Source organism: Geotrypetes seraphini, chromosome 11 (assembly GCF_902459505.1).
Source record: "Geotrypetes seraphini chromosome 11, aGeoSer1.1, whole genome shotgun sequence".
Taxonomy (NCBI): Eukaryota; Metazoa; Chordata; class Amphibia; order Gymnophiona; family Dermophiidae; genus Geotrypetes; species Geotrypetes seraphini.
In genome coordinates this window covers 28,879,152-28,905,767 of record NC_047094.1, presented here as the reverse complement: position 1 = coordinate 28,905,767, position 26,616 = coordinate 28,879,152, and the positions used below count along the sequence as shown (strand labels likewise).

General features: G+C 43.9%; 1 protein-coding gene across 1 annotated transcript; it reads right to left on the bottom strand.

Annotated features, from left to right (window-relative positions):
• Positions 1-8,504: 8,504 nt before the first annotated feature.
• LOC117369392 (palmitoleoyl-protein carboxylesterase notum2-like) lies at positions 8,505-25,816 on the bottom strand. The gene is made up of 11 exons (XM_033963879.1): positions 25,503-25,816; positions 25,366-25,418; positions 25,107-25,202; positions 24,935-24,995; positions 23,232-23,290; positions 23,052-23,151; positions 21,533-21,724; positions 20,615-20,715; positions 20,385-20,532; positions 15,336-15,383; positions 8,505-8,840 (listed from the first exon to the last, which is right to left on the bottom strand). The coding sequence occupies exons 1-11, from the start codon at positions 25,814-25,816 to the stop codon at positions 8,534-8,536; spliced, it is 1,479 nt and encodes a 492-aa protein (XP_033819770.1). The 3' UTR covers positions 8,505-8,533.
• Between the last annotated feature and the right edge of the window lie 800 nt (positions 25,817-26,616).

The following is a 26,616-nucleotide window of genomic DNA, read 5'->3' as shown; positions in this document are numbered from 1 at the left end:
CCTGGGCAGTTCGCATCAGAGGGAAGCTTTGGGCTGAGCACCGCTTGCAGTTGCCGTTGCCGATCTTGCTGCCTATGCCGGCGGGGGCCCGATCTCGCTGTCTATGCCAGGGGGGGCCCGATCTTGCTGTCTATGCCGGTTGGGGTGCCCGATCTTGCTGTCTATGCCAGGGGGGGGCCTGATTTTGTTGTCTATGTCAGTAGGGGCCCGATCTTGCTATCTCTGCCAGGGGGGGCCCAATCTTGCTGTCTATGCTGGTGGGGGCCCGATCTTGCTGTCCATTCCAGTGGGGGCCAGATCTTGTGGGACCAAGGAATGGATTAATCCAGTTTCTGTTATTTTCAATGGGAAAAATTGTCTTGGAACTCGAACGTTTGGAACTCAAATGGGGTTCTGGAATGGATTAAGTTCGGATTCCAAGGTACCGCTGTAGTTCATACTGTGGTAGTGTACCTCAGACAATGGAGCATTTTACCCAATTAGGGTTTTTTCCTTGTGTATTGGATTACACTCTCCTGTTTACTTCATAAGTTGCCAACCACCTACCTATTCTCACTTTAAAAAAAAATTATTTTATTATACTAAAGTGCTTTTTTCTAAAGAGTGTGGTTTTTTTGTTATTTACGTTTGTACTACTTTTCAACCACATAGATTTTGTATTGCTGTGGTCACTTATAATATGTATGCCACTAGAGGGTGCCAAATGAATTCTTAGGAAATTACCTTGCATAGGGAGATAATTCCTACCTACATAGTAACATAGTAGATGACGGCAGATAAAGACCCAAATGATCCATCTAGTCTGCCCTACCTGATTCAATCTAAAAATTTGTTGGGGGGGGTTCCTTCTTCTTCTTACCTACATTATTCATTTTTAATGTATGTGTGTGATAGAGGGATTTAATAGAATCCACCTAACCCCCTCATTTACAAAGCTGCACTAGCGTTTTTAACACTGGCCATCGCGGTAACAGCTTGGACGCTCATAGGAATTCTATGAGCATCGGAGCTGTTACTGCGGCGTCTGGCGCTAAGAACACTAGCGTGGCTTTGTAAAGGAGGGGGGTAAAACATCATACAAAAATTTCATTTCACAAAACAAGATTCTAGTGGTTTATCAATTGAAAAGATAGGGTTTATTTTTCAAACAATTCAGTGCTTTGGCAGGTTAAGAAAAATAGGGGTTTGTCAGTATATTTGTTTCATAAATTGACATTTTTGTATGTACTTTAAGGTGGATTCCATAAAATGGTGCAATTCATTTTACATTTTTTTACTGTTATTGCATAATGCATAATATGCATTTTAGTAGAGATAAAAAATGAGACAAACTCTCTTTCCCCCTCCTAAATTTCCCATCAAGTTTTCTTATCAGTGTTTTCCAGATAACCAAAAATAAGAGCTCCTACTTATGAACTTAAGAACATAAGAATTGCCATACTGGGTCAGACAGAAGGTCCATCAAGCCCAGTATCCTGTTTCCAACAGTGACCAACCCAGGTCCCAAGTAGTAAAACAGATTTTATGCTGCTTATCCTAGGAATAAGCAATGGATTTCCCCAAGCCATCTCAATAATGGCCTATGGACTTCTCTTTTAGGAAATTATCCATAACTTTTTTTTTTAAACCCCGCTAAGCTAACTGATTTCACCACATTCTCCAGCAACGAATTCCAGAGTTTAATTACACTTTGTATGAAGAAATATTTTCTCTGGTTTTACTTTTAAATGATATGTAAGTCTCTTAGGCTCAAACAACCAGATAACCTCCTTTTCCTCTCCTCATTTGATTTATCTCTGCAGGGCAGCATAAGGATGTGCAACACTTATCTCGATGGCCAACTGCCAATTCCCAAAATACCCAACACTCTATTGTATCCAGAGCGTTTCAGCTACACACCAGCCTTCTTCGGGGGACTCTATATCATGTTGCTGAAAAATAACTTTTTAGTTAGCGGGAGCCCTGCCTGGGTGTTGCCACTTCTGCAATAAGTCAACGGATGCAAGTTATGAGATGGGTTGGGTTGCTGTATGACCAGCTCAAATAGTATCTTAGTGATATTCGGTATTCAAGTATATTAAGCTTATGACACCAAGGGTTCCTTTTACTAAGCTGCGCTAGCAGTTTTAGTGTGCGCGCTAGACGCTAACGCCTCCATTGAGCTGACATTAGTTTATGGCATGAAGCGTGCGCTAAAAACGCTAGCGCACCTTAGTAAAAAGAGCCCTATATGTGCAACAACAGTGACTAAAACAACAATTATAATTTTTAAAATGTGGCTTAGAGTGGTGTGGTCCACTTGGGTACATGGATATAAGAGCTAAACAGCAAGAGAGACCTAAACACTGGACATGGCTTTGAAGAAGGTACAACCTCAAGTTTTATTTTAAATAGGGAAGTGCATGCAAGAGGTATAGAAGTTATTTCTATCGAGTCCTTTGGAGATAGTAAAGAAAGCGTCATGTCTACATTCGTATACTTCTCCTTCCGTATTCGCTGTGATAGGGGATTAACAGACCCGTGAATACAGAAAAACCGCGAATAACTTTTTCTTATGTTATTCGCGGTTTTCTATTAAAAACCATTGTGAATACGGTGAAACCGCAAATAACATGGTGGGAGACCTGGCCTGTTCCCGAAGGAGAGGCAAAACACGGTGAAGAAAGTGCTGGGAATCGGCGATTTTCTCTGTAAACGCTTGGAATCAGTGATTTCTCTATGCAAGCTGATGTAATTTGGGGGGTGGGAGGAGCCAGCAAGCTAAAAACCACGAATAATCAAAACCGCGAATGCTGAAACCACAAATACGGAGGGACTTGGAAACAACTAAAAAATAGGGATGCACATTTGTTTTCCAGTTTCGGTACAGAAAAGTTTACATGTAATTTTACATACATTATATTACATTAGTTTCTTTTAGTCTGCCAATACCTTACAATTCTAGGCGGATTACAAAAGGATGAAATTCTGGCCATATCCAGAAGATTACAGGGAGGTTACTGGTTAGAACACTTATAGTCTGGTGATGGAGTGAGGTTATTGGTTGTATCAGGAGTAGAGGTCTGAACGAGGATCGCGGGAATCCCGCAGGTCCCGCGGGGGTCCCACAGGAATCCCCCCTAACCCATGGGACTCCCACGGGGACCCCCCTCTGGCCCACAGGACTCCCACGGGGCCCCCCCTCTAGCCAACGGTACTCCCACAGGGATGGAAGGCTTTGGAAGCAGGGTTCGTCCATGTAATATAATGGACACATCAGCCTTAGTAAAAGAGGGGGTTTATAAGTTAATTATCTGAACAGAAAACAAAAAAAGGGTTCCACTAAAGAGATTCCACAAGGAAAACAGCAGCGCAAACACAAAAGAAACTGTGGAATTGATGATCCTGTTAGAAGTAATTGCTGCTTTTTATGGGGACGGGCGGGGATGGAGGTAATTCCTTGCGGGGATGAGTGGGGACGGAGAGGATCCTGACGGAGAGGATCCTGACGGGGACGGAGAGGATCCTGGAGGGGACGGGCGGGATTTCTGTCCCCGTGCAACTCTCTAATCAGGAGTTTGTCTTGACATATTTCTTGAATAACCTGGTTTTTATTTCCCTCCTGAAGGTTTTGTAGTTTGGCGCTGAGATCAGTAAATTGGCGATGTGGCTGTCTAGTTTCGCTGCTTGCGCGGTGAGTAGTCCGTTGTGTATTTTTTTTTTACACTGAATGCCTTTGATTGGAGGGGGTGGGTGAAGGGTGTCTGAGTTCTCCTTGGTCTGGAAGACTTGTTCCTGATTAGGCAAGTATTCAGGTAGGATGGTCCATTGCCATGTAGGGTTTTGAAGAGCATGCAGTAGAATTTAAAAAGTATTCATGCTTGTACAGGTAGCCAATGTGTGTCTTGGTAGGTGGCGGTGATGTGGTCATACATAGCATTTAGCACATATTGTCTTCTGTGCCAATTTTTCAGACACAAGCATTTTTTTTCAGTGAAAGGGATCTTCTGGAGCATGGAGCCATGAGGCTAAAAGGGGGTAACATAAGACAGTGTTTGTTTCCAGAATGGGTAGGTGATGCATGGTACAGTCTCCCAATGAAGGTAGGGAGGCAAACAGGATTGAAGAAACCCTGGGACAAGCACAAAGATTTCTTAGTAGAATGGAAGTGAGGATAAAGTTGAAGATGAGGTAAAGTCTGAGGTATCGCAGTAAGAAGGGCAGACAGGCAAAGTAGATGGACTGGAAGCCCTGAATATGTATACCATAGAGCACAGTTCTTCAACCGCCGGTCTGCGGACCGGTGTCGGTCCGCAGGAAATTTTTGCCGGTCCGCACAGGGCCGGCAAGATTGACTCACTTCAACTTCCTGCCGGTCTGCGCAGGGCCGGCAAGATCAACATCTGAAGTGTGCGCTGGGCCAGAGAGATCTTGGGGAGCCTCCGACAATGGCTTTCTCCGCTCTCTGCAGCTCTCCTTTACTTCCCAGCGCAGCGATTCACGAAGGCAGCCTCAGGACTTTTGCTGAGTTGCGGCTGCCTCTGATGATGCAACTTCCTCTTTCCTCAGAGGCGGCACGACCCAACAAAGGACCCGAGGCTGCCTTCCTGAATCGCTGCGCTGGGAAGTAAGAAGAGCTGCTGGGAGGGGAGAAAGCCACTATTAGAAGCTGCTGGGCAAGGAAAAAAAGGGACAGCTGCTACTGGAGAGGGAGAAGGAGAAGGAGAGATGCTTCTGGGAGGGGAGGAGGGAAAGGAATCTGGGAAGCTGCTGGGCAAGGTAAAAAGGGACAGCTGCTACTGGAGAGGAAGAAGGAGAGATGCTGCTGGGAGGGAAGGAAGGGAAGAGAGTTACTGCTGGACAGGAGGAGGAGGGAAGGGAGAATGAAAAAAGGAAGGAAACTGCTGGCAGAGAGATTAGAGGAGGGGAAGGGGAGACACTGGCATGAGAAAGTAGAGAGATTGATGATAGGAAGGGGTCAGCAGAAAAATAAGCAGAGAGGGACAATGATGATAGATCTGGTGTAGGAGAGATAAAAATGAAGAGAGCAGTGAAGCTGGAATGAATCATGTAAAAAGGAGAGAGGGGGCACAAGCTGGATGGAAAGGGGAGAGGGGCATAGAAAGAAGACAGATACCATATGGAAGGGGGAGAGGACAGACAGTGGATGGAAGGGGCAGATGCTGGATTGAAGAGACAGAGAGGGCAGACGCTGGAAGGAAGAGAGTGAAAAGAAGATTGAAAGCAGAAACCAGAGACGACAAAAGGTAGAAAAAAAATAATTTTATTTCTATTTTGTGATTAGAATATATCAGATTTGAAATATATATTCTGCTAGAGCTGGTGTTAGACATAACTGGGGATTGCAAAACCCAGGCAGTGCTTCTTTAGCTTCCAGCTGGCTTAGGGTGCTCTCTGACCAGGGGGCAGTTGCCCTAGTTGCACTCCCCTAAAACTATTCCTGTCATGTGTGACTTCAGTATTCTGTTAGCATGATATTTCTGTGTAGCATTCTGTAATAATTTGGCTTGTTCAGTTTTCTTGATAGTAGAGGGGATATATGTGAAGGGGAGGGGAGACAGGGGTTTTGTTGATCCTTGCTCTGAATTATTTGTATTTATAAAATGACAATTCTACAGAATATTTTTTCTTTTTATACTTTAATAAAATACATTCAATATAAAATCATAACTGAGGCTTGTGTGGATGGGATCAGATGATTTGTGGGGACCGAGCTCGCGGAGATGGGGCGGAAATGGGTTTTTTTAATTTTAGTCCTAGTAGTTTGCTGGTCCACAAAATAATTCTTTTTTTTTTTGCCGGTCCACGGGTGTAAAAAGGTTGAAGAACACTGCCCTAGAGGAAAGCAGGGACAGGGGGAGATACGATTAAGACATTCAAATACTTGAAAGGTATTAACGTAGAACAAAATCTTTTCCAGAGAAAGGAAAATGGTAAAATTAGAGGACATAATTAGAGGTTGAGAGGTGGTAGATTCAAGAGCAATGTTAGGAAATTCTACTTTACGGAGAGAGTAGTGGATGCCTTGAATGCGCTCCTGAGAGAGGTGGTGGAGAGGAAAATGGTGACTGAGTTCAAAGAAGCGTGGGATGAACACAAAGGATCTAGAATCAGAAAATAATATTAAATATTGAACTAAGACCAGTACTGGGCAGACATGCATGGTCTGTGTCTGTATATGGCCGTTTGGGGGAGGATGGGCTGGGGAGGGCTTCAGTGGTTGTGGGGGATGGGCTGGGGAGGGCTTCAGTGGCTGGGAGGGTGTAGATGGGCTGGAGTAGGTTTTAACGGAGATTTCGGCAGTAGGAACCCAAGCACAGTACCGGGTAGAGATTTGGATTCTTGCCCAGAAAAGGCTAAGAAGAAAAAAATTAAAAAAAAAAAACAAAAAAACTTTAAATGGAGCAGACTGGATGGACCATTCAGGTCTTTATCTGCCGTCATCTACTATGTTACTATATTTATATGCCGTCACATTTTATATTTCCGTATAGGGAAATAAAAATAACCACAGCATCCAGATGTTAAAATTCAGCCCTCCTGGGAAGGGAAAGACCCAGTTCCTTGCATTTATTGCAAGTCACATTTGAATATGGTACGATTTTAGAAAATGTTTAAAGCCTAAGTGGATGAAGAACTAATTTTCTCTTTTCCCGCTGTTTTCCTTTAGATATACGAAGGCAATTTCCATTCATCTTGTAGTACTCCTCTGCTAAATTATCTTAGGGCTCCTTTCACGAAGCTGCATTAGCGGCTTTATCGCACGCGCATTTGTAGCACGCGCTAGCCGAAAAACTACCGCCTGCTCAAGAGGAGGTGGTAGTGGCTAGCGCGGCCGGAAAATTAGCGCGCGCTATTACGCGCATGAAACCGCTAATGCGGCTTCGTAAAAGGAACCCTTAGTGACTATGACAATAAAAGAACAACGTGATTAAAGATTAGTTTCACAAATCTCTTTATTGAGAATTCTGGTACAAACCAAAACTATCACAAGAAGAGATGAAAGTAACAGAGGGTATATTTTTAATGCTTATGTGAAACACATACAGAATAACTGTTTGCTTATACAGAAATGTACGATCTCTAAATATTTATGTGCCTTTTAATAACTTCAGTATAATGGTGGATTATGTTTTCCTCCTGAGAACCTTTTGACTGCTATTCATAAAAGCGCACTAACCCCCCCCCCCTGTTTTACGAACGCGTAGCGCGGGTTTTAGCGCCGGCAGCGGCGGTCACTGCTCCGACGCTCATAGGAATTCTGTGAGCGTCGGAGCAGTGACCGCCGCGGCCGGCGCTAAAACCCGCGCTACGGGTTAGTTAAGGAGGGGGTAACTCCAGCTAACAGAACTAACGTTAACATTTACCTGTGAATCAGGATCACTAAATCAGCCCCATTTAAAATTAGGCTGTGTCAATGCACGTGTTAAATCATGTTCATTTAGCTGAGTTTGATGCACTCTCCTGAAAAGAGGCATTTGTGTCGTCTAGGAGAAATATTGCTCTTTACAATTATAGAAAAGCCCTAATGAACCAATGAGCCGAGGAGTTGCAGACACCTAGTAAAAATAGATGATGAAGTTGAGATGGAAGTTACCTTAATCCTACTGTCCTAGCAAAGGAGATCTCTGGTCTAGTGCAAATCCCCCTTCCTACCCCTGGTGAATTTTGACCAATATTCTTTTTATAATAAATAATTGTGTGAATCAGAAATAATGTACCTATGTATAAGGCAAATACGTCAGCAATACTGACAGCATTCCCCTTCCGCTAATACTTTTTAAAAAATTACGGTGGCATGGTAAAATCTGGATACCAAAAATTTCAATTTGATGCTTCAGAACACAGAGAAGTTTGGGCTTGACTTTCCCCTTCCTTCAGGTTAAAGCTGTGGTGAGCTGTGTTCACCATCAGCAGCAGGAATCACTAAACACACAGGTCTTTGCTAGGAAAAAAAAAATTAAAAAAATCTACTGAAAATATGCTTCAAAAGTAAGATCTGCTAGATGACGAGATTACTTTCCAATCCTCTCCGTAGTTCGGGAAGCCTCGGTACTTTGAACCTCATTGCCCGCCATATACTACCATGGAGAGTGGCCTACTGTCTAGAGCAGCGGCCTCAACACCCTGAGTGGCCTGAGAACCAGTGGACCTGGATTCAATTCCCACTGCAGCTCCTGGGCAAGTGACTTAACACTTCATTGCCCCAGGTACAAAATAAGTACCCGTCTAAAATATGTAAACCGCTTTGATTGTAACCACACAGAAAAAGTGGTTTATCAAGTCCCGTCTCCTTTAACTTTAACTGAAATAGATGTGAAATTGTGAGGGATAGCAGCTGTGGCGGCAACATAATTGTAAAGTGCGAATACTGACTGTAACTGAAGCCATGCGATCACCACAATACAGGTAACACTTGAACGCATGCCACGGTACAATGAAACCTTTTATCTCTGCTTTAGAACAGCACACGGCAGCTTTCATGTCGTAAGAAGAGCTGAAGTCAGTTCACAGAAAAGCTGGGCTTGGGCTCTTAGCCGCCATTCCTGAACATCCCCATCGGGTTACCGGGGTCCGTTTTCAGCTCCTGGGCCTTTTTCTGGAGGTCGAGCCCCATTCTGAGCAAAGTCTGTTTCACGTTCACCTCCTGGCCTGTGGTGTGGTCATGCACAGCTGGACAGGTGGGGTTGCAGTGAGGCCACTGGCAACTATCAATCAGATGAAAGGGGCAGCCACGGAGGGGAGTCTTGGGAGTTTTGGTGCTTTCCTGGAGACTCCTTTCCCAACAATTTAAGGCTCGGGGCAAGGAGACACTCTTTACCTGAAAATCCATCCAGTTGCTGAGAAAAGGAGAAATATGTTAGAATTCAAAATGATACCTGAGGAGATCAAACCTTAGGAGATCCCTAAGGTTTAATGGGTAAAAGCCCTGTTCTCATCTTCCAAAGATCATGGGTTCAAATCCCAAGTATGGTCAGCTCCCCCCAGCACATATTCCTATTTTATTAGTGGCATTCTACCTTCCATGTGCACCTTGATGATCTCACAATGAGGTCACTATTGTGCAGCTGGAGACATCCATTTACTCTGAACTAGAAGCCATGGTGAAGTCTGTCTGTATATCTCTTTTTTCTGTTCTTAACCTTTTGGAAATGAAATTATCTGTGCAGTATATATATTTTTTTCATGAGCCTTGCTTGCTTAATGCAGCTCTTACAAGACTTTGCACATTGCAGAACTCTTTACTCCGAAAAAGAGAAGCTTTTTAAGTAAGCAATATAAAGATATCTTTTTCATGAGCTGTGCTTGTTAATGGATCTTTTCCTATACTTAGCAAATATCATTGCTGTTTGCCCACAAAAATAAAATATTTTTAATGCAATATGTCTGTATTCATGTGCCCTGTTTATATGGTGCATTATTAAATGTATTTTGAGCTTAATAAAGCAAACATAAAAGTCCCATAAACCTATGTAGCAGAATGCATTGGAGACGTCCAGAGCCCGCCTAAGTTCCGTCCACCTAACTCACGTCTATCTACCGCCCAAGCCACGCTCAAAAGTAGACCTGCTTTTCAATCGTCTACAATGTAGGCATTATGTAGATGCATTTGGGCACTCAGAAATATGCTAATTGCACTAGAGATATCCACATGGAAGCCTCTCCCTCACCACACCTGCGCCATGCCCACGCCTAATTTTTAGGCGCAGCTTTTTCCGGTGGGCGTCCACAAAATTGTGGACGTCTATTTGTAGAATTGCATCTGTTTGGATGTCCAAGTTCCAATTAATGCTTGTTAAAGTCGTTAATTGGCCTTATTATCCACTTTATTTGGACGCCTAAGCCGATGGACGTCCAAATCGTGGACGCCTAAAGTTAGGCGTCCTTTACAGAATCTACCCCTATGTGTATATGGTGTCAGGTCAAAAGCGCGCCGGGACAAAGGCACGCCCAGACAGTTGAGCGCAGCGTGGAGGCGTGCGCCGCTCAAAATTACTGTTTTTAGGGCTCCGACGGGAGAGCGTGGGGGGAACCCCCCACTTTACTTAATAAACATCGCGCCACGTTGTGGAGGCATTGTGGGGGGTGTGGGGGGTTCTAACCCCCCACATTTTACTGAAAACTTAACTTTTTCCCTGTTTTTAGGGAAAAAGTTAAGTTTACAGTAAAATGTGGAGGGTTACAACCCCCCAAACCCCCCATAACGCCGGCGCGATGTCTATTAAGTAAAGTGGGGGGGTTCCCCAACAAAACCCCCCTTCGGAGCCCTAAAAACAGTAATTTTGAGCGGCGCACGCCTCCGCACTGCGCTCAATTGTCTGGGCGCGCCTTTGTCTTTCGCGCCGTTGTCTATGAACCTGTGTATATGCATACAGCATCTGTTCTCAACCCATTTCTTGGGACACACTTAATAAGGTTTTCAGGATGGCCACAATGAATATGCATGAGATATATCTGTATAAAAAGGTAGACTTGCATGCAAATGTATCTCATGCATATTCATTGTGGGTATCCTGAAAACCCAACTGGCTAATGAATTTCTCTTGTTATATGCCAGGGGTTCTCATCCCAGTCCTTGGGATACATTTAGCCAGTTGGGTATTCAGGATACTAATGAATATGCATGAGATATATTTGTATACTTGTAGACGTGCATGCAAATATATGTCATGCATATTCATTAGTATCCATTTTCCAGTTGGAATCAGCATGGACAGAGGACTCATACCCATTCTTCACTATGATACACCTAGTTCCCTTCCTTATTTGGCCAAAATTAGATTCATTTTTACAAATAAGAGAAAATTTGGGCAAGTAACAGGCTGATAACCAGAGAACCCGGGTTCAAATCCTCCTGTTTTCCTTGTGACCTTGGACAAGTCATTTAACTCTCCATTTCCTTATGTACAATCTTAGATTGTGGGCCTTCCAGGGCCAAGAATATACCCACTGAAGGTAACTCACCTTGAGCTACAATTGAAAAAAGCGTAAGCTAACTCCAGAACCCTTCCCTTGTAGTCCAATTTTTGAGGTCCACAACAGGTCTAATTTTCAAACTTTTAATTGGGAATACTCATTAGGAACAGATGCAAATTGGCCATGAATACTGTTAATTTGTAAAGTCTGATTGCCCAGAAAAGCAGATCGGTTTAAAGTTCTGAAAAACTACAGTTGTACTCCAGTGCAGGTTAGTTCCTCTTGATTCAAGAGCTCACTATCCCTGTCTTTGCATTCCTCACAGCAAATCTCTCTCTGCGATGGTGCTTCCGCATCTGGAGTACTGCATCCAATATTGGTCGCCGTACCTTAAGAAGGATATGGTGATACACGAGAGGGTTCAGAGGAGAGCGACACGTTTGATAAAAGGTATGGAAAACCTTTCATACGCTGAGAGATTGGAGAAACTGGGGCTCTTTTCCCTAGAGAAGAGGAGACTTAGAGGGGATATGATAGAGACTTACAAGATCATGAAGGGCATAGAGAAAGTGGAGAGGGGCAGATTCTTCAAACTTTTGAAAACTACAAGAACAAGTGGGCATTCGGAAAAGTTGAAAGGGGACAGATTCAAAACAAATGCTAGGAAGTTTTTCTTCACCCAACGTGTGGTGGACACCTGGAATGCGCTTCCAGAGAGCGTGATAGGACAGAGTATGGTATTGGGGGTTCAAGAAGGGTTTGGATAATTTTATGTTGGAAAAGGGGATAGAGGGGTATAGATAGAGGATTGCTACACAGGTCCTGGACCAGTTGGGCCACCACGTGAGCGGACTGCTGGGCACGATGGACCTCGGGTCTGACCCAGTGGAGGCACTGCTTATGTTCTTATGAAAAAAAATCCTCGATTCTTTCACAAAGGCCTTCCTTAGAAGGTAGCGAAGCAGCAAAAAAGCAAGCTGACAGGTGCAATGCAGATGTGCTTTAACAGTGAATATTTGGTAGATACGTTCCAACACAGGAATGAATACATGACCTAATAGTGAAAGGATGAACAGGCCTTCAGTCAATCACCTGTGATAGGTGGGGGGCAATTCTTGAGAGCGGCACCCAGGGCTGGATTCTGTAACCAGCGTGATATCGGCAGCCACCTTAAAAGTGGCTGCTGATTGCTTGTCAATCCACGCATGGGCGCCGGTTTCAGAATCGTGGCTACAGGAAAGATAGGCGCTGGGAAAGCAGGCCAGAGTTTTCTGGACCTACATTTCCTGTGCCTGTCTTTGAGTGAATCGCTCCTAAGCCTCTTCTAGGATTGGCCACACCTACTTTGGCATTTGGCGTCCTAAAGCGCCTATGCAGCTGTGATTCCGGCGCCTTATATTTAGGCACTGGTAGGCACTTCAACATTGCCATTTCTAATGGTGTTCTTCAATAAACATACCCCCTCATTTGCTAAGGTACACTATGCTCATGCTAAACGCACGCTAAACGCTAACACGTGCATGTTATCCTATGGGCGTGTTAGCGATTAACGCATGTGTTGTTTTAGCGCGTGCTAAACGTGCACTAAAATGCTTAACGCACCTTAGTAAAAGAGGGCCTTAGGCACCAGTTTTAGAATTTCCCCCTAGTTTTAGACCCCAAGAATGCACCTTTTGGAGCCTATTCTATAAAGGAAAGTAGTAAGTGCCTGTTTTCTTTTATAGAATCATAGTATAGAAGGGAAAATACACACCTACATTTTAGAGATGATCACCTACACCAGCCATGGAACTGGTCTAAATGCTCATACCTAGATTACTAAAATAAAAAAACACATAAATTATTTCTATACTATATATATGTAATTGTGCGCTCCGCCCAGACTTTACCCATACTGCCCTGAAAAACTAGAGCACAGTAATAGAGGGGCAAATTTTTCCCCGTTCCCACGGGAACTCATTTTTCCGTCCTGTCCCAGCGAGTTCTTTTCCTGTCCCTGCCCTATTCCTGCAAGCTCTGTCCTCATCTGCACAAGCCTCAAACACTTTAAAATCATCAACTAGAAACATTCTAGAGCTCAGATTGTGATGTCATAATGCCTCATTCCACCAATGCCTAAGCTCCGTCCTCATCTGCACAAGCCTCAAACACTTTAAAATCATAAGTAGCAACATTCTAGAGCTCAGATTGTGATGTCATAATGCCTCATTCCACCAATGCCTAAGCTCTGTCCTCATCTGCACAAGCCTCAAACACTTTAAAATCATAAGTAGCAACATTCTAGAGCTCAGATTGTGATGTCATAATGCCTCATTCCACCAATGCCTAAGCTCCGTCCTCATCTGCACAAGCCTCAAACACTTTAGAATCATAAGTAGCAACATTCTAGAGCTCAGATTGTGATGTCATAATGCCTCATTCCACCAATGCCTAAGCTCTGTCCTCATCTGCACAAGCCTCAAACACTTTAAAATCATAAGTAGCAACATTCTAGAGCTCAGATTGTGATGTCATAATGCCTCATTCCACCAATGCCTAAGCTCTGTCCTCATCTGCACAAGCCTCAAACACTTTAAAATCATAAGTAGTAACATTCTACAGCTCAGATTGTGATGTCATAATGCCTCATTCCACCAATGCCTAAGCTCCGTCCTCATCTGCACAAGCCTCAAACACTTTAAAATCATAAGTAGTAACATTCTACAGCTCAGATTGTGATGTCATAATGCCTCATTCCACCAATGCCTAAGCTCTGTCCTCATCTGCACAAGCCTCAAACACTTTAAAATCATAAGTAGTAACATTCTACAGCTCAGATTGTGATGTCATAATGCCTCATTCCACCAATGCCTAAGCTCCGTCCTCATCTGCACAAGCCTCAAACACTTTAAAATCATAAGTGTTCGAGGCTTGTGTGGTTAAGGCAGAGCTTACAGGAATGGGGCAGGGACAGAACTCATGGGGATGAGATAGGGAAATTTTGTCCCCATGTCATTCTCTACACAGTAACTCTAACTTTTGTCAAAACTAAGCTAACATGCCAGATGTCCTGTAGTTATTGTGGGGTTTTATTTTCTTAATATGGAAACCATTTAACATTTAGATGTAGCAAAAGGTTCAAACACTGATACCTCCTGACAATGTGAGATATGTTAAAAACCAGAACACAGTAGTGTATTAGTTTTGATCATGAATTACATCATGGGGATTTAGTCTAAGAAATCACTATTTATGGGCTTTTCCCATATTTCCATTCTGTGTTTTGGCTTTTCAGGGCAGTGTAGGTACCTCTACCTTCGGATTTAGGTGCCATTTTATGAAACAGTGCATTGCCAGGTGGTTCCCAAACTGTGGATCAGAACCTCAGATGTGATCACAACATCAACAGCTGGGAGGGGGAGTCACAGAAACAGGGTTGCTCCTCCTTTCTCTGAATCTCCATTGTGTCCTGTGCCCAGTGGTGACAGTCAAAGTAATATACACCACTCAATGTCCTATATCTTCTTTTCTTAATTTTTCTAAGTTTTTCAGGGCTTCAGACATGCCATTTTGTCACCACTCATTCTTCATGGCTGCTAAATATTTCTTTATGGCTATGGCTTCTTCACTAGCCCCTCTATATACTTATTTTTCCATGTTTTTTTTATTTTTTTTCAAACCTTTAATGTGGTATATGCTAATATCAATAACTTAATCTTTTAAAACTTATTTTAAATATTTCCGTTTGTCTGTTTTTCTTATCCTATCGGGAAGGGACCTGTCATATCGACATATTTCGCCTTTAAGCATATTTCGCCTTCACCCCTTTTCCATCCCGATCCTGTCCTGGTAGGGTGCGGCTTCAACTCCCTGGGACAAGGAGGGAGGGCCAGTATCAGCGTCAAAGGAGGGAAGCATTTCCCTACCTCTCTCCTCTGACACTGGCCTGTGAAACCGCATCATACCAGGACTGGGCAGTAGCATCAGAGGAGGGACGATGGAACTGGCCAGGGTGCAGGGCATGGCCCGAGGGGCAAGGCATGGGCCAGAGCTCCGTAATCTCTTGAGCCATTCCTGTTAGACTGGGCACCCATGCAGAACACTGGGGTCTCTTAGTATACACTTGACACACAAGTCCCTATGTTCAATGCTGCTACCGCCTTCGTGCTTTGAATAAGTGGGGGGAAAATGAAGTGGATGGTGACGGATGATGAGCAGAGGTCTGCTGGTTTGTTTTCAGCATCATCTGAGGTCACATGAATTTTTTAATGTTAAAATGGGGTTGTAGGATAGAAAATTTGGGGAACCATGGGCATAGCAGGAATACGTTCACACAGGTATAAACTGGTATTCTGGTCATTTACACCTAAAAGCTGCCACCTTTTTTACAGAATTGCTGCTTTTCGTGAAGAGAACCTGTTTTTGCTACTTTTCCTCACCTTTTTGTAATCAGAGTGTGAGACAGACAAGCTGGAGCAAAGACAGCCCTGAAAGACAAAAAGAATTTACCAGCGATGTTGGATGTTCCATTTATCCCAGAGCATTTATTTGTAAAGCACCGACAGTCCGCAAAGCATTCATTTGTGTGTTCACAATGCTACGTGTCCCAAACAGTTGCCACATTGAGTCGGAGAACTGGGAGGTTAAAGCTCAAGCTCAGGATTGAACAGTGGCAAATAGAGGATCTAGAGCAGGGGTGTCAAAGTCCCTCCTCGAGGGCCGCAATCCAGTCGGGTTTTCAGGATTTCCCCAATGAATATGCATGAGATCTATTAGCATACAATGAAAGCAGTGCATGCAAATAGATCTCATGCATATTCATTGGGGAAATCCTGAAAATCCGACTGGATTGCGGCCCTCAAGGAGGGACTTTGACACCCCTGCTCTAGAGCCTTTAGGTCAGTGTATCACAAACTGTGTGCCACGGTGAGATTCCTGGTGTGCCGCAAGACACCAGCGAGGAGGAGAGGCACCGGCTGACTGCCTACAGGACGTGTCTCCCGCAGTGAGAAGCGCATCCTGTAGGCCAGGGGTAGGCAATTCCAGTCCTCGAGAGCCGGAGCCAGGTCAGGTTTTCAGGATATCCACAATGAATATGTATGAGATGGATTTGCATGCACTGCCTCCTTGAGATGCAAATCCTATCTCATGCATATTCATTGTGGATATCCTGAAAACCTGACCTGGCTCCGGCTCTCGAGGACCGGAATTGCCTACCCCTGTTGTAGGCAGTCAGCCGGTGCCTCTCCTCTCCGTGCCTCGCCTTTTCCAGCAAAATCAAGAAGACCCAAGTTTCCACAGGAAATGAACAAATCCAAACAAACGAGACTGTGGAAACACAATGTTCCCAGACCTTGGAGATAATTTATTCAAAATTTTCTTGATAAAAGCAATCACAGCAATAAAACAGTAGTAAAAACTCAATCTACATGTGTCTTTTGGAAGGTCCCAACATGGGCCGTGTTTCGGCTAAACACGCCTTCCTCAGGGATCCAAGATGCCTTTCACAGATGTGGAGACAGTGTGTGCAAAATCCTTTAAAAATTCAAATACCGAAGTCAATATGCTTGCGCGAAGTGCAGTTTTCTGAACGACACATGTGGATTGAGTTTCTACTACTGTTTTATTGATGCGATTGCTTTTATCAAGAATATGTCAAATAAATGATCTCCAAGGTCCGAGAACATTGTGTCTCCACAGCCTTGTTTGCTTGGATTTCTCCTTTTCCAGCACCTCCCCACCCCACCCCCACTGGCGGCTCAGGACCCCCATCTGGAGGGTTGACGCGATGATGAAGCCCTCTAGCTGCAGCCCCAAGTTTACTGTGCCACGGCTCCAGAGAGTTTGTGAGACACTGCTTTAGGTTTTTCATTCTACACTAAAGGCTACACTGTGCTCCCAAGCCCAACTATTCCCCTTCAATAAAAACTTTTAAAGAAATGTTCAGCTTCCAGACAACTGACGTAGACCCACATTCTCCTAGATTCTATAAAGGGTGCCCAAATTTGCGTGGCAAAATGTGGGCATGATCCTGAGATGCTTGCACAACTTCTGGGAGACTGTTCCATGCATCTACCACCCTTTTTTACAGAAATGTTCCTGGATGTCGCCTATTTTGAAAATAAAGCGCATGTACGTACCCGGTAGTTTGCCGACGCCATTTTTGATCTGCTTAAGGCAGGTAGAGCTGTTCGCAGTGACTACCGTTAGATATTTATATACTTTGTTACAATATTGTGGAAGTGTGATAGTTGTTAGTAATTCTGGTTTTAGAAATTGTTGTTGCGGCCTAAACTTACAGACCCCTGAAGAAGCCTTAATCGGCGAAACGGGTCCCGTTGGGCCATTTGTTCGTGCTCAACAACAAGCGACCAACTAAAAGATAAGTGTCGCTGTGTTACACACAGTTTTTGCCTAAGTTTAAGCACTAATGTTTGATGAGCGTTTTAAAAAATATAAAAAAAATTTAGAAGCCTTAAAACATATGAAAGCCCGACGAAAGATAATCTGTGAACCTGCATTTTGCTGTTTCAATGTGACCATTGTCCAGCGCAGGAATCTGAGGGTTTCATAAGTGATCATACACTTGACACTGACCGTTTGTATCAAGCTTAACAAGTCCCGTTTTTTGGTTCATTTGATTTTTGCTGGGACTTGATACCATTGATATCTGAGGACTGAATTCAAAAGGGCCTGGGATAGGCACGTGGGATCTCACAGAGAGAGAAAGAGATAATGGTTATTGTGGATGGGCAGACTAGATGGGCCATTTGGCCTTTATTTGCCATCATGTTTCTCTGTTGTTGTTTTTTTTATTCAATTTTTTTCTATACCGTTCTCCCAGGGGAGTTCAGAACGGTTTACATGAATTTATTCAGGTACTCAATCATTTTTCCCTGTCTGTCCCGGCAGGCTCACAATCTACCTACTGTACCTGGGGCAATGGGGGAATTAAGTGACTTGCCCAGGGTCACAAGGAGCAGCGTGGGTTTGAACCCACAACCCCAGGGTGCTGAGGCTGTAGCTTTAACCACTGCGCCACACACTCCCCCACTATAGCTATAAAGCTCTATGACCTCACAATGCAGGTGTAAAGAGCCTTAGCCTATAGGAAGAGGAGATGCGAATGTTAAGAGCCTTAGCCAATAGGGAGAGGAGGAGATAATGGTTATTGCAGATGGGTAGACTAGATGGGCCATTTGGACTTTATCTGTCAACATGTTTCTATGTTTCTATAACCATAAAGCTCTATGACCTCACAATGCAGGTGTAAAGAGCCTTAGCCTATAGGAAAAGGAGATGCAAATGTTAAGAGCATTAGCCAATAGGGAGAGAAGGACATAGTGGATGCTGTGGACGGGCAGACTGGATGAGCCATTTGGCCTTTATCTGCCGTCATGTTTCTATGTGTCTAACAAGCCAATTAATGACAATAATCGGATGCTAATGATCAATTATTCATGAGAATTGGCACCAATTAGGATTTGTGCATGCATCTGACTGCACGCTGTTCTATTAGGCCCGGCGCCCAATTCCCATAGTGCATATCTCAAAAGGGGGAGTAGCTATGGGGGGAAAATGGACTTGTCAGGGACATTTCAAACATTTGCACACATGATTATTAAATACTAGTATTTTAGCCCGTTACATTAACGGGTGCTAGAAGTCTGGCCTGCTCCCTTAGTCCCTTCCCCCTCCCCCTCCTTCCCTTCCCGCGGTCCCGACAAACCTGCCGACTCTAGCAGCGTCTGCAGCACTCTACACACGCTGCTTCGTGGCCTTCTACTGTCCTGATTTACTCTGGCACGTCCCTGATGACATCATCAGAGACGCGGCAGTGCAAATCAGGGCAGTAGAAGGCCCTGAAGCAGCGTGTGTAGAGTGCTGTAGACAGGTTTGGAGTCTGGACCACGGGAAGGGAAGGGGGGGCCGGTCAGATGTCGGGAAGAGATTGGAGACCACAAAAAACTTACTGTTTTTTTGCCGCAAAAGAGCAGGGAGTCCAGCGCTGGCAGCCAGCAAGTGTAGTTAGGTGCTGGAAGGCTGGGGACTCGCGCATGCGCACTCCTGCTGCCACAGACAAACACCTCACAGATCAGGGAAAACGGAACACGCAGGTAGGAGTGCGCATGTGCTGCTAGGGTTTTATTATATAGGATTGGGTCAGTGCACCAGGTATAAGTCTAGCCCCCACAGTTAGACATGAGATCTGCCATTAAACCCTATTCTGTTATGGGCAAATGCCTTTTAGTGCTTAGCGATGATTTTTTTTTTCAGGCAACTGATTTGGAGCGCCATCTATAGGATGAAGTTAAGAGGTGATAGGCTCAGGAGTAATGTAAAAAAACACTTCTTTACAGAAAGGGTGATACATTCTTGGAATAGTCTTCCGGTGGAGGTGATAGCGATGAAGACTGTATCTCAGCGTCTTGTAAATTTTGCGAGCTGGTGGCACACCAAATTGGGGGTGGTTGCTCTAGGGCAGTGGTTCCCAAACCTGTCCTGCATGAGAGAGATTTGCATACCTGTCACTTCCATTATATGCAAATCTCTCTCATGCATATTCATTAGGGATATCTGGAAAACCTGACTGGCTGGGGGTCCCCTAGACAAGTTTGGGAACCACTGCTCTAGGGCATCCTGAAGTATGTGGACGTCGACGCGATGATGTCACGCTCATGCATGACATCATCACGTCGGCATCTGCGCATGTGTGGAGGCCCTCCAGATAGGGCACTGAGATGCCAGGGAGGAGGAGAGGCGCCAGTGCCGGCTGACTGCCTACAGGATGTACCTCTCGCTGTAAGAGGCACATCCTATAGGCGGTCATCTTCTGCTGGTGCCCCTCCTCCTCCTCAGCGTCTGGCGGCACACCTGGAATCTCCCAGGGCACACTAGTGAGCCATGGCACACAGTTTGCAATACACGGCTGTATCCAAATTCAACATAGCATGGGATAGGCATGTGGGATCGCTTAGGGAGAGGAGTGGATGCTGTGGAGGGGCAGACTGGATGGGCCATTCGGCCTTTATCTGCCATCATGTTTCTATTTGTTTATTCAAGGGTACAGTGTTCTTAAAAGAGATCCTTAAAACTGAATTGGTTCATTCCAACATGCGCAGCCAGTCAGTAAAGAGCATAAATTCATAAGAGGAGAGTCTCTTTGAATGAAAGGAAGCTCTGGAATGGGAGGGCATGAGATGAAGGTGAAAGGGGCAGACTCGGGAGTAACCTGAGGAAACACTTCTTCACAGAAAGGGTGGTGAATTTGTGAAATGACCTTCTGATAGGGGTGGTGGAGATGAAAACTGTAACTGGATTCAAGAAAGCTCGGGGATCTCTAGCAGAAAGGAAATGGACTTGACTTGGAATTGTTCAAGGGTATGACACTTTTTCCTTGATTAATCATGGCCCTACAAATATCTAATTTGCATCTAAAAGCTCAGGGTTTTGGATGGGAATCTAAAGATTAAACAATTTGTACTCACACAACATCACGCAATGAGTTTTTCATTTCTCGACCAAGGTTCCGTATGTGGTTCCACTGGGTTTCCATCAGGGTCTGGATTCCAAGCTGAATATTCTCGATTCTCAGATGTTCCTCATCAAAGAGCCACTGGACCACAAAAATTGGGGCTGCAGAGATTCCAAAACTGAGCCTCAGGAAAGACTTCAAAAAGCTCTATTTAAATCTCATTACAAACAAGAATTGACTTACGCCTCAAGGATGAGTAAAGCTTGTGGCCAAAGAAGCACTGCCACTCATCGCCTTTCTTAAACTGCTGTTTACATTTTTCAGGAAGTATTCCATTCCACAACCTGGGAAGAGACGAGCAACAGCATTACATTAGCAGGAAAAAAAAAACAACCCACCATAATCGCAAAGCTTCATTTTCATTCAAAGTTTGCAGTCAGAATCGGCAAAGTAGAACCAGATGCTGTAGAATTTCCAGATAAACCCAGGTGTTTTCTTTTCCTGACAGATCAAGAATGCAAGAAGCCTTCTGGGGCATGGCATCTGGTTTACAGATCAGGTTCAAGAAATACTAGATGGGAGTCTTGCTGATATTTTTAATTTATAAAGAAATCACAATGTTACAGAGAGCCCCTTGGTTATTAAGGCCCTCTCTTACAAAGGCGCACTAAGCGTTTTAGCGCGGATTTAGCATGCACTAAATCAACACATGTGCTAACTGCTAATGCGTCCATAGGATAACATGCACGCCCCTTTATATGAGTGTTCTGCACGGGGCAGGAGCGTAGGAAGATTGCTCCTGCCCCAAAAGATCGCTAGACCAGTGGTTCCCAACCCTGTCCTGGAGGACCACCAGGCCAGTCGAGTTTTCAGGATAGCCCTAATGAATATGCATGAGAGAGATCTCCATATAATGGAGGTGCCAGACATGCAAATCTGCTCCATGTATGTTCATTAGAGCTATCCTGAAAACCCGACTGGCCTGGTGGTCCTCCAGGACAGGATTGGGAACCACTGCGCAAGACCACCAGGTAAGGTCCAGGGTGGTCCGGGAGGTGGGGGTGATTCCGGTTTTAGGAAATCGTGAATAATCGAAATCGCGAGTCCTAAAAATGCGAATTGGGAGGGGGAAGTGTACATCCATTTCTTCAAGTTTAGTACCTGAGCCCTTTCTTGATAGCATCAGTTGGGGTACAAGAGGTGGAGTCTACACAGTCAGACTGCCTTGAGGATTTAATGTCCAAAAACCAGCCGGAGTCAACCAGTCCTCTGACCTGAACTGCCTCAGCCTCCAGCTCCTCTAGGAGGGCTGCCACCCTGTCTATGTTAAGGAGCACACCGGTCCCTCCGGCACTGAAAAGGAGAAAGACAACATCCATGACCTTGAAATTCAGGACCCCTTGTAATAGTGCATAGAAGGGAGATGGTGATCTTAGGTGTCTGTTTAGATTATACTCTTTCAATGGGAAGACAGGTCCTCAGGGTCATCCAGGGTGGGTACTCACAGCTACGGACACTTTGTCGGCTGAAACCAATGCTTCTGCCCTACGACTTGCGTTCAGTGGCACCGGCATTGTAATATGCTTTATTTGGGATTGACCAAGATTAAATATAGGGCATTGCAGCAATTGATGAATTCTGTGAGGTTGATTTTGGGAATCTCACACACAGAACATATTACCCCTGTGCTAAAACAGCTGCACTGGCTTCCAGTGTCGCAAAGGGTTCGTTATAAAATGTTATCAGTGATACATCAGAGCTTGTATGGATCTATTCCTTTGAACTTTCAATCTCTGTGGGAGGTGAATCAACCAAGGAGGAATCTAAGGGCTGAGGGTACCATGACGGAGAAAACTATCCGGTATGCTAAATCTAGAGCGGCCATGTTGTCCGTGGATAGGGGTAAAATTTTGGAACTCCCTCCCTGGCATCCTGAGGATCTGTTCTGACCATTTACAGTTTAGAAAGATGCTGAAGACACAACCGTTTGTGGATGCTTTTCTCTGAAATTGTGTTGGCAGGCATATTTAATACAAATCTTGAGCTGTGATTCTTGCACTTTATTTAGTGGGGATGGTTAACGTGTAAATTCATTTGAGCTTTTGACATTATTTTAAGAGGATTAAATTAGTATGCAATTGCAATGTAATTTGAATGCATTTTGTAAATATACTGTCCATGAATTACTGTGAAGGTTTTTTTTAATTGTTAACCGCTTAATTATAGGCGGTTTAGAAATTTTAGAAATAAATAAATAAAAGTGAAAAAACATCTCATTATAAGGGCTTTGTGATTAAAAAAAAAAACAAAAACCACCAATACTGCACAGTCATTTCTACACATAGGGCTCCTTTTACTAAGCTGCGATAGTGATTTAAGCGCACGCTTAGTGCGCACAGAATTGCCGTGTATGCTAGACGTTAACGTCAGCATTGAGCTGCCATTAGTTCTAGCCACGTAGCACGGGTTTAGCGCGTGCTAAAATTCTGCGCGCGCTAAAAACGCTATCGCAGCTTAGTAAAAGGAACCCTTAGAGGCCCCTTTACGAAGCTGCTCTATAAAGTGGCCTGCACTCTTAAAAGAGCTGGTTCAGAGAGCAGGACATTCATGCCTTCGTTTTTACCAGAGCTGGTAGGTTGATGTGCCTTCCAAACGCTCTTGGTTCTTGGAGGAATCTTACCTTGTCCCTGCCAGCATGAGTACTTTAGCCTGTTTGATTCCTTTCGGGACAAGGTCTTTAACCACTTCCCGGATAATCAGAGATCCCATGAAGGCATATTCTAGAAGACAGAGCATGAATTCAACACACACTGAGGTCTATTGAGGGATGGAAGGATGGAGCTGCATGAAGATTACTTACCGTGACGACCCTTTGCCAGCGCTCCACTCCAGACATCACTGGAACAGTAGGGCACAAACCTGAAGAAACCCAGGAGACGGCAGACACATCACTAAAGACAGTTTAAGAGGAGGAGGTATATGGTGGTCCCTCTTTCTAACCAAACCCTCCCTATCCAATGCTGGCTGTAACACATGGAAGTCTTGCTTCCCATAGCAAGCCTGACCTAATATTTATTACCTTCTTTTAACAAGTGAAACTCGCTAATATCTTCCTAAAAATAGGCTAATGCTAGACCAAGAAATTCATATACATGAAATTAAATTAACCTAGAGACTTTGGATCTCAAGTGCCCGCAGTTATTTTTGCCGGTAGGACAGGTCTTGGCTCATAACTTTATTGCGAGCTATCATCGGTCCATTAGTCTCTTTTATACTTTTTAATTTATTTTATATAAAAACATTTTCTTTATATAATTATATAATTCATATTGTGATTCATTTTCATTAAGAAAAATGAATCACAAAATGAATTATATAATTATATAAAATAAATTAAAAAGTATAAAAGAGACTAATGGACCGATGATAGCTCGCAATAAAGTTATGAGCCAAGACCTGTCCTACCGGCAAAAATAACTGCGGGCACTTGAGATCCAAAGTCTCTAGGTTAATTTAATTTCATGTATATGAATTTCTTGGTCTAGCATTAGCCTATTTTTAGGAAGATATTTATTACAGCAGCTGAATTCCGTTATAGCATCCTCCTTATAATAAACACATTTGTCAGTTCCCAGTCCATTTTTTAGAGAGGAGCTGTGATACTCTGGCAATGATACTTTTTATGATAGTACTGTAAAGGTTTACTGAAAAAGCACAACCAGGAACTAGCATAACTACCCTGTTTCCCCGAAAATAAGACCTATCCCGAAAATAAGCACTAGCATGATTTTTAAAGATGCTCCTAATATAAGCCCTACCCCAAAAATAAGCCCTACTTAAGATCGACCCCACAAAGCCTCCCCCCCAAATGTCCCCGACACGCCCTGACTCCATCCCTGACACTAGTGCTTCTCGATTCGCTGAAAAAATCGGGCTCATCAATTCAGCAATACCCACCCCTGCTGCTTTAGGAGGCCTTAGAGCAGAGGTATGTCAGTCTCATGGTGGGAGGGTAGATAGGATCCTACTGCACAGGGGGATGGGTGAGAGGGGAGGAATGATGCTGCTTATTGGGGGGGGGGAGAAAGCAAAGAGGAAAAATTGGGGTAGAGGAGAGGAAGGGAGAAATGATTGTTGTACATGAAAAAAATAAGACATTCCCGAAAATAAGCCCTAGTGCATTTTCTGGACCCCAAATTAATATGACACTGTCTTATTTTCAGGGAAGCACGGTAGTTCCAAGTAAGGCTAACCAGCAATAGCTATCAGAGAATGCCATGCAGTTAGCTTCATTGGTTCTTTAACCTATACAGTGCCTTGGCATTTTCATATATAGGCAACTTCATCGATGTAATTTGAGCAGTACCCCCTCCAAAATGTTGCAGATTCTAATGCTAAACTGGTATTCCTCTCCTCCCCCCTATGAATATGTCTTTTTTTACTTTTTGTGCAAAGCAAAGGGACAAAGTACTCCAAAGGGTAACCTTAGGATATACAATTACTTTGTAATAATGAAGGTTAAAAGGAACAAGGGTAGAAAAAAAAAAGAAAAAAAAAGCTTACACTGTATTAGCATTCCACCAGTGGGGGTTCTCATCTATTTGGGCTGATAAAATCCCAGTACCTGTAACAGCCCCACCACAAAAGGGAAAACAATTAATACAGAACAGAACGCTTTGTCACAATGACTGAACACAAGATTGAGAGAGGAGTGAGCTGTGAGCATCTGTGATACCTCTCTTCGTTGGTGGCCATTCAGAAGAGCTCATTAGCCGACGGACATTTTTATACCTAGCATCGCAGGTCTCTCGGCTATAGCAACACCAGCCACCTGGAAGCAAGGAAGAACCCAGTTTAAAAACAACAGATGCAGAACACGTCTGGGCGAATTTGTAGCTCACTTTCTCTCTCTGTCAATACAAAGTATTTGCAGTGGTGAAATCATGAGAAGGCTTTCTGATTCATCTTCACCCTGACACCGTGTTTTAACATACCTTCTAGGAATATAATCCAGAACTTATTTCCTTTGGCTTCTCTTAAGTAATACCTATAAATGGTAAACAGGGAATGTCAATGGATGGGTGAACATTCACTTCATGCTAGCAAAGCAACACAGTTCTGAGGTCCTTACCCTGCTGTAGTCCCATCGTTGCAGGTCACCGAAGCGTTCCTGACGAAGAGAAGCTTCATGTCGTCCACTGATTTGAGGATAGGATGAGGCACTTGTGATGGACTTCTCAACTGAGAGACCAAGGCGTCGTCCACAGGAGGAAGAGCCACCGGAGAAGCTTGCTCAGCGTTCAGGCTCTGGCCTGCTTCCCCACTGGAGCTAGGGCCTTTTCTATTTTGAGCCGGAGTCCTGACATTAGGTTTGGGATTGCGCTTGTTCTGGGACAGCACTTCGTTTAAGAAGAGCAAAAGCAGCAGCGCTCCCCAGATCTTCATCGCTATGAACTGAGCTCCCTGAAAGAGGAAAGGTATAGCATATTCCATACAACCTGAGTACGGGAAATACAAAATCAAACGAAAACCTGGGAGATACGGAAGCAAAAAGGAGTCGATGTGGACAAATGTAGAAGCAGAATGAAATCTTTGTCAAGTCTTATTTCATCTCTACTGATCTACAACGTTTCAGTATAACACTATTTTGACTTTATCTTGGTCTACTGTATCTAAATAGAATATAATCACTCAACAACATTTTCCATCTTGAAATCTAGAATGTTGGTCCTAGATACAACTACATACCTTGAACCTGCAATGCTCTTGAGCTAGAGAAGGGGAAGGTGCGGTGGCCAAGAGATAGAGAGTCGAGATTGAAAAGCAGCCCTGTCTAGGAAGCCAGCAGAGAAGCTTCTGTGTGGACTTTATATTGTCCTCAGACGGAATACATTTCTTCCTTCTTTTTTTTTTTTTTTTTTGAGCGCCTGCCAAAGTTGAGCAGATGACAGGGGTCTGGAGAGAAGATACCACCCCCTGTGCTGAAAAAGTTTCAAGCTTTCGCTTACAAGACTTTGATCTCAAAACCTGCATGCTTGAAATTTCTGCAGCTTCTGTATGTTCTGAGGTCATCAATCTCTTACTCCATTGCCATGCGCAGCCAATTCCGGTCAGGGGGTCAGTGACATTAGATGTTTTATGGGAAGCTGAAAGAATTGTTTGCATTCAGATTTCATTGTAGTTTTGAAAAGTCAGAATTATGGCATCTGCTTTTTAGAGACTTTTATTTCTGGAGCGTTTTGGAA